This window comes from Tursiops truncatus, chromosome 16 (assembly GCF_011762595.2).
Source record: "Tursiops truncatus isolate mTurTru1 chromosome 16, mTurTru1.mat.Y, whole genome shotgun sequence".
In the NCBI taxonomy this organism is placed as follows: domain Eukaryota; kingdom Metazoa; phylum Chordata; class Mammalia; order Artiodactyla; family Delphinidae; genus Tursiops; species Tursiops truncatus.
The window spans coordinates 76,892,734-76,901,107 of NC_047049.1; the positions used below are offsets into that span (position 1 = coordinate 76,892,734).

At 52.3% G+C, this 8,374-nt stretch overlaps 1 protein-coding gene across 2 annotated transcripts in view; it reads right to left on the reverse strand.

Moving 5' to 3' along the window:
• The window catches only part of GPR137B (G protein-coupled receptor 137B), a 50,806-nt gene extending 47,535 nt beyond the window's left edge, over positions 1 to 3,271 (reverse strand). The window contains exon 1 of one of the 2 annotated variants that reach the window (XR_004522649.2): positions 2,704 to 3,209. Coding sequence is in view for 1 of the 2 variants with exons in the window: in XM_019941523.3 (XP_019797082.2) it covers positions 2,704 to 3,072 (369 nt within the window). In the remaining variant the exon portion in view is untranslated. Of the gene's footprint in view, positions 1 to 2,703 lie in introns of both variants that reach the window. The other variant, XM_019941523.3, reaches the window with a different exon arrangement.
• Positions 3,272 to 8,374: the final 5,103 nt, after the last annotated feature.

Sequence of the window (8,374 nt, forward strand, 5' to 3'; positions counted from 1 at the left end):
GACACGCCAGGTGCTGCCCGGATTCACAGGCCTTTGCTGGCCCACCCTGAGCCCCAGGCGCCCACAGTAACCCCCCTGCAGCTTCCCCACCGCACTCTAAGGCGCAGTAGGTGCTGGCTCCTGCCTCAGTGTCCAGTAATCACACCACCTCTTCCCCACCGAGAGGCCTCACTTCTCCTTTTCCTTCCTCAAACCAGCCTGTAATGGCAGGAATCTGCCCCAGGGCTCAAGACAAGGCTGAACCAGGGGGCAGCTGAGCCCGCCGCATTCAGTCACACCCAGGAACCCCAGGAGTCTGAGGGCCAGACCCCAAATTAGGAGAGAGAACAGCTGGGGGAGACGGCTGCCCAGACGCCGCTGAACTCACCCCCCAACCCGGCCCTTCCCGCCCACCCCCCCCCGCCCCAGACCCTCCACCCCAGCTCTGCAGACAGACCTGCCTCGTGCAGGGCTGCCCTGGCCCAGAAGCTGGCAGCCTTGGCCTCGGAGCCTCTGCTGTACAGCCTGGTGTGGAGGCGGGGTGGGGAGGTGGGGGAGGAGGGACGACTCCTGGCTCCAGGGCTCACTGGTCGTGTGACCTTGAGTGAGTCATACAACCTCCCTGACCCACCTCTGAAAAATGGGGACACCATCCGTACTTCCCTCAGAGGGTTGTTGGGAAGAATAAATAAGACAAACCGCTTAGAACCAAGCCTAGCACACAGCACAGGCTTCTTCATTGTTAGCCACTACCCGCCACCCTCCGAAATCGGATTTATGTGCTCTAAGAAGGGCCCCAGGCCGCAGTAATCCTTAAAGGTCCCCCAGCCATTCCAGTGGTTGAGAACCCTGCCTAAGAGAAGGCATGTGGGAGGGGACGGGGGAGAGGGGCGTCTGAGCAGGGAGTCAAAGGGCGACCCCTTTATAACACCCCAGAAGTATCAGAGTATCTGCCAGGAAGCCAGAGAATGGCTTCTCTGCCAGGGTCTGAGATGCCACCAGTTAGTACCACTTGCCCCTGCCAGCCACCCTGGAGATATAAAGAAAACAAGTCCTGACAGTTACAAAGAAGCTAGAGTGGTGGCTTGCAGCCTCTTGGCTTGCAAGGCTGTGGGCCTGGTCACTCTTTCCCTCGCTCAGCATTTACTCACCAGCCAGCAGATGGTGCAGAAAATGTGAAGCCCTGCCCCTAATCCAGCTCTGAGTGCAGAATTTGCATGTGAGTGCCAGAGAGCCATGGCAGTGCTTTACGCTGTCCTTTTTTTCTCAGAAAGGGACCAGAATAAAGATCTCAATATGCAATCAGATCATCGTCACAGTTCTTGAAGGAACATCAACCTACCTGACTTATGTATCTTGCTGGAATCAGCCCTTTCCATCCAATGAACAAGCCAGAGTGTCTGCAACGTAGCTGACTGCCTGAACTGGTTTTCGGGTTTAAAAGTTGTATTTGGACAGATGATACACATTACTTGTGGACTGGAAAATATGCTGATACACTGGACCGAGGAGAAGGCTTTGAGTATAGATTCCTTTTGATAAGATTATAATAGCTACTAAAGGGTACATATGTTAGTTTTTAGCCAAAAGTATTTCCTCCAAATTTTCAGTCAGGGGCTCCCACTACACCAGGGCAATCCGTTTTCTAACTTTTCTTTTTTTCCTTTTTTTTTTTTTGAAGCAACAGCATTTTCTTTTAATAAATAAGGACACTATTAAAAGGAATGGAATGCTTGCTGGTACAAATTCCCCTTACCAGGTGATGTGGTTGGTGCCTCACCCCTGGGCAGGGTCCTAGTGAAAATGGACATTTTAGTGCTTGGAAAGTTAATGAGAAGCAGAGATGACAATGATGATGACGACGGTATTGTGCTATTACACCTTTATGCAATGCTTTTACACAGTATTTGCAAAGTACTTTCCAATTACTGTACTTCATTAAGTCAACCGTCACAGCAGCCAAGTCAATTCGCACGTTCTCCCGTTAGCTTATTAACAATCTGCCTCCTAAAACGACTCCCGTGTGCCTGTAAAAGGGCCCCAGCAAACTTTTACGGCTTTTTCTCGGGGCCTCTCAGATGAGCTCAGACAGCAACCCTGACTTCCCGCCGCATCAGCTCAGGAGCTGGGTGTTGCCCCGACTGCTGTTTAGCAATCCTGTGGAATGAGTTAGCAAGCTGCACTTCAGCAGGGCTCCCACTCTGGAGGCTCAAAACATCCCATCCAAAACAGGGCAGTCCCACCCTGCCTCACAAAGCCAGTGTCTGGCCCCAACCTGGAGGCCAACGTGCAGGTGATCTTTCCGGGCTGGGGGGTTAGATCCTTTGGGATGAGGGGATAGAGGGAAAACTCTAGGGTTCGAGTGTCCCTGGGGGGCACACCTCCCATCAATACCGATTCTCCTGTGTGCACGGAGATGCTGCTCCCCGCGCACGGAGGACCATACCCACTGGGTGATGCTGAGCTGAGGGCAGAGGCTGCGGTGGCCTCCAGCCTTCACTTTCCTGTCCCTTCTCCCTCGCCTCCCTTGGGAATGGGAGGGCGTTACCTGGGACAACGGCCTGCAGGTAGGACAGGGCTCGGACCACCCCAGAACCAATGCTTCTTCCCCGGACCCTCTCAGGCCGGTGGCTCTGTGACCCGCCCCGGCGGCTGCCATCGCCCCCTCCAGGTGAGCGCCCTCCAGGTGCCTCCCGCCCGCGGGGGCGGCCTCCCGAGACTCACCTGCGTGAAATACAAGTTCATCAGCGTGAGGGTGAAGAACTGGAGGCACACGGGGAAGCAGTAGAGCAGCCAGAAGACGAAGGGGCTGAGCGCATTGGCCGCCACGAAGTCTTTGAAGTAGAAGGAGAAGAGAACAGTCCGCAGGGAGGCCCAGAAGAGGCAGAGGAAGAGGAAGACGCTCTGGTAGCTGAGCCGCTTGTGGCGGTAGCGCAGCACCAGCCAGAGCTGCACGTAGATGAACAAGAAGAGCAGCGAATAGAACACGGTGTAGACGATAGTGAGGCCGAGCTTCACGTAGGGGGGTACGGCCGGGGTCAGCGTAGGCGGTAGCGAGTCGTTGCGTAGGGGGTCCCACGGCTGGGCCTCCATCGGGCCGGGGGCGGTACGGCACGGCCGGGGCGCTCGGGCTTCATCTGGGCTCGCGGCCGCCGCCGCCCCCGCGGGGGTCTCCGAGCATCGCGCTCCACCCAGAGCCCGGCGACTGGAGGAAAGAAAATAAGCCGCACTTCCTCCCCCGGCACCACATGATTCACTGGGGCGGCCTTTGTCTGCGATTGGCAGCGCCGCGCCCGCCAGCCCCGCGCGCCCGGGCTGTGCACCGCGCGCCCCTAGGAGTCCCGCCCCCCGCGCCGCGCCGCGCGCCCCCACGTCGCCCGCTGCCCCGCGCCGCGCGCCCCCGGAGCCCCGCCCCCTGCCGCGCGCCCCCGCCCACCCCGCCCGCCCCGCCCCCTGCACTGCGCGGCCTCCGCGCCGCAAGCCCCCACCCCGACCCCTGCCCCGCGCCGCAAGCCCCCCAGAGCCCCGCCCCGTGCCGCGCGCCTCCGCCCCGCCCCCTGCACTGCGCGGCCCCCGCGCCGCAAGCCCCCATCCCGACCCCTGCCCCGCGCCGCAAGCCCCCCGGAGCCCCGACCCCTGCCGCGCGCCCCCGCGCCGCTCGGCCCCCCCCGACGCCCCCCGAGCCGCCTGACGGGTGCCGCGTCGCCCCCTTCTCCTGGGACGCAGCCCCACACCTCTCGCTCTCTGCTGATGATTACTTGTTGCTTTGCAGAAGTTAGTTATTTTATTTCAACAGCGACAAACGTTGCAATCTTTTTAAACATTAAAAATAAACTTTACGACTCTGGGGCTATGAACTAATTGGCGTTTTTCCTTGAAAATGTCATGCTGGAGTGATGCTTATTTCTAAATCCAGAAATGCCAAAGACAGGGTTTGTGTTTTTGAGGTTAAGTTTGCGTACGCAGAGTGAGGAAAAGAATGGTCCCTATGGCTGCCGCCTGGTCTCGGTGGTAAGCGGGGCTGTTTTCTCCCGGAAATCCTCATAGTGCGCCCCACACGGTGCTCCCTCGGTGGGCTGGGGGATGCTCGCCCCTCACCTCCCAGGCAAGCAGCTGGTGCGGCGGGCAGCGCGGGGGCGGGGCAGCGGAGGGAGCCCGCGGGACCTCAGAGAGCTGGTGGCCGCTCTCGGCGTGCTGCCTCCCATTCCAATCCGGCCCATCCAGCAGGACTGCCTGCCCATCAGACAGACAAGCTCTCTCGTTTGCTGTGGCTGAGGGGTCGCTCTTCAGAGGCTTTGACTGAGTTTACGCCCCAGGGAGCCTCTCTATCATCACCTTGGCGGGCGGGGGGTGTGGGGGGGAATTGTAGAGTGCTGTGGGCAGAGAGGGCTGGCCAAGCTGCCGTCTGGGAGCACTTCTAGACAAGCAGTTCGGGTAAACAAAAGAAAGGGACCCGAAATCTCCAAGACTCCAGTAGTATCTTGTGATTTATTTTTTCATCAACTTCGTGCCTAATTGTGTGTTCTCTTTCCTTAAACAAACCCGTCCTCCCCCACGGTGGAGCCTGGACCAGCGCTGCTTTTCCAACAAATTATTTAGTGCTTACACCCTCCTAATACATTTCAGGTGCTTCATCAGGGCCAGGTGTGCCTTTGGTGTCACGCTCCTTTCTAGTTCCTCTATCCTTTCCCTCTCTCACTTGCCCCTCATTGTTCTGAGGATAAAGTTCAAACTCCTACCCTAGCTGACCTCCCAGACTTGTCTCTTGAGGTGTTAATGACTGTTAACACCCCTTAACTCCTGTTGCCAAGGAAGCTCTTTCAACCCCTTCTTCCAACAATTGGCCAAATCCCATTCATTTGTAAGGGGGTTACTTCCTCCAGAAAGACTTCCCAGACCACACCATCATCCACTCAGTATTAGTTTAGGTGCACCACCTGTGTGCTTACAGAGCATCCTTGCATAATTGTCATTCACCCCACTTGTTTATAAGTTTCCTTAGTATAGAAACATGCCTTGCTTATATTGGTCTTCCCTGTGCTTGCCTGGACAATCAAAAAAAATCTGTTCATATTTTATTTTACTGAAAGAATACAATGTCATCAAAGGCCCATGCTCTGATATTTCTCCACCATGCAAGACCTCTAGTCACAAGACAACCTTATGATCCAGGATGGCTGCTGGCTCTGCAACCATTGCATCCACCTAATGCCAGGATGGCATTAGGAGGAAGAGGGAAGGACTAAAGGGCACGTGTTCTCTCTAGTTCAAGGAGCCTTCCCAGAAATAGCACACAATGCATCTGCTACTCATTGGTAGAACTTAGTTACCTTAATAAGATAGCTACAAGAGAGACTGGGAAATGTAATTTTTATTCCGTATGGCAATATGCACAGCTAAAAGTCAAGGTTCTGTTATTATGGATGAAGGGGAGATGGATTTGGGGAGGAACTAGCAGTCTTCACCATACTTCCAAAGCAGCCCCCCAAAATGACAATGTCGACAATAGTCTGTCCCTTGACCACCCAGCATCAAATGTGCTTCTCACTATTCTTACAATTCTGAAAATAAAAACTATATAAAATAAAAATGCTCCCACTTAATATAATGCAATATTCCTTATACAATTGAAAAATACCTTCACTCCTTCCTCCAAAGGGGTCACACTGAAGGATCATTTTCTGTGTCCAGCTTGAAGTCCAGTATCTCTGGGTGATAGTAATTCCTCCTTTAATTCTGCCACAGAATTGTTTTGATATCTTTCACTAATTTATCCTACGTAAAATAGAAGAAAGTTAAAAGTAAAGGATAATTAGTTAAAATAGATATAAATATACATATAACACAGCAAGGAAGAAAATATAAGTAGAAGTTAGAGTTCTTATTTTTGCAGTTGGTCGCAAGGCTTTAATTGATATATCATTATATCAGTTTATGACTCCGCTCTTTAATGCACATTACAAATCCCCTTTTCCCTTTATCAAGAATCTTAGCTAATCAGGGGATAACCCTTAGGTCTGAGGGATCTGAGTATGTTAATTTTTTTAACAAAAAATTGTTTTTCACTGGACATGCCAGTAACATGGGGCACCACCATGGCTGGATTCTATTGGCCTCTTTTATTTTTTTTAATAAATTTATTTATTTATTTTTGGCTGTGTTGGGTCTTCGTTGCTGCGCACGGGCTTTCTCTAGTTGCAGTGAGTGGGGGCTACTCTTTGATGTGGTGCACAGGCTTCTCATTTCGGTGGCTTCTCTTGTTGCGGAGCGTGGGCCCTAGGTGCAAGGGCTTCAGTAGTTGTGTCACTTGGGCTCAGTAGTTGTGGTGCACGGACTTTGTTTCTCTGCGGCATGTGGGATCTTCCTGGACCAGGGCTCGAACCCATGTCCCCTGCATTGGCAGGAGGATTCTTTTTTTTTTTTTAAGAAGATGTTGGGGATAGGAGTTTATTTACTTGTTTATTTTTGCTGTGTTGGGTCTTCATTTCTGTGCGAGGGCTTTCTCTAGTTGCGGCAAGCGGGGGCCACTCTTCATCGCGGTGCGCGGGCCTCTCACTGTCGCGGCCTCTCTTGTTGCGGAGCACAGGCTCCAGACGCACAGGCTCAGTAATTGTGGCTCACGGGCCCAGTTGCTCTGCGGCATGTGGGGTCTTCCCGGACCAGGGCTCGAACCTGTGTCCCCTGCATTAGCAGGCAGATTCTCAACCACTGCGCCACCAGGGAAGCCCCAGCAGGAGGATTCTTAACCACCGCGCCACCAGGGAAGTCCCATATTGGCCTCTTTTGCCCATCATATAACAGCAACCTTGCATCCCATGATTGTCACTACCATTACGCTCTTTTTGTACTCTTACCCACTGGCGCAGGGAGTCTGAAATAGCCCGGGTCTCAGTTTCAATCTTAAGGGAACTATGATTGATTACCCCTGGTGGAAAAATTCCTTGCTGATTGCTAAGACCTTCAAACTAGCAGAGCCCAGAGGTAAAGGGAACAGAAACAAAAAAATTTGCAAGTGGGTCATTGGGTGTATTCATGAGAGACGCCATCCTCTTGTATCTATAGCCATGTATCCTGGCTTCAGGAGAAGCAACGCCATACATTGGCCTTGAGTTCAGAAGATACTCTATGTGCTATAGGACAGTCATACTGTCTTTACAGATGTGTCTTTCAGCAGGCGCTATAACTAAGTCAACAATTAATCATTCCACTATTCTATAAGCCCAGCTGCTACTGAGGGACAGAAATTAACCCACTGCATTTCTTTTTCTGGTGTAAAGTGAGACCTTGGTCAGCAGTGATACTGTATAGGATACCATGATGATGAACAAGGCATTTGGAAAGCCCAAGGATGATAGCTGGGCAAAAAAAGTAAGTCCAAGTTCCGAAGCATTGTCTATTCCAGTGAGGACAAATTGCTGATCCCCTCCATGAATAAAGAAATCCAACCTATATAATCTGCTTCCAGGTGGCTTAATCTGGTACCTTTAGGGAGAACTCATAATTGGTTAGTAAATGCTGGTAAGGAGCCAGGTTAGCCTTGATAGGGGAAGTCTGGATTGTTAAAAACATGGGTGGTCTCAGTCTCTGCCTGCACAGTCACTGTGTCCATAAATCCATTGAATAAGCACTGGGCCAGCTGGGGAGAGAAGTTGACTTACATCCATGGGGCATGTTAACCTGTCCTCCTGAATACTGAGACTCTCCTGTGTAGTTGGGTCTTTTGCTGAACCTGACTTGGTGGCTTAACGGATCAAAATAACATCCAGCTCAAGACGGACAGCTCAGACTGCATGGATCACGCATTCAATCTCTTCAATGGTGCAGTAGCGAGCCCAGAAAAATAGCTGTTTGACAAAGAAGGTGTGTGTTTGCTCCAAACGCTAATAGCTGACACCGTGATTCTCCAAACACGGCTTGTCACAGGCACCACGCATCTCTCCAATCTGCCGTTGGAGCACCAACTGGATCCACGGAGTCGTAGGTGGTAGGACAGATTGCACCACAGCCTGAGCCACATGGAAAGTCTCTTCCGCCTCTGGGCCTCTCCTCAAAATTAGCACCCATTGAGCCACCCAGTCTGAGAAGCACAGGCGAATGGGACAAATGTTGCTTCCATAAAGAGGGCCATCAAGCATTGTATCTCTCTTTCTTGTAGGAAGTGGCATAAGGTGCAACAGTTCATCCTTCACTTTGGAGGAGACATCTCAACCGAGACCCCTGGACCTTCCGAAAAGCTTCCCTAAGGTCCCAGGCCTCTGTAGGTTAGTGAGAGATATTCCCCACACAACAATTTGCGTGTTTCTTACTAACGTTATCTAGAACAGCTACTATTCCTGCTCTTCAGATCGTCAAAACACATCATCAGTGTAGTAGTCACTGTGTCCTAAAGATGATG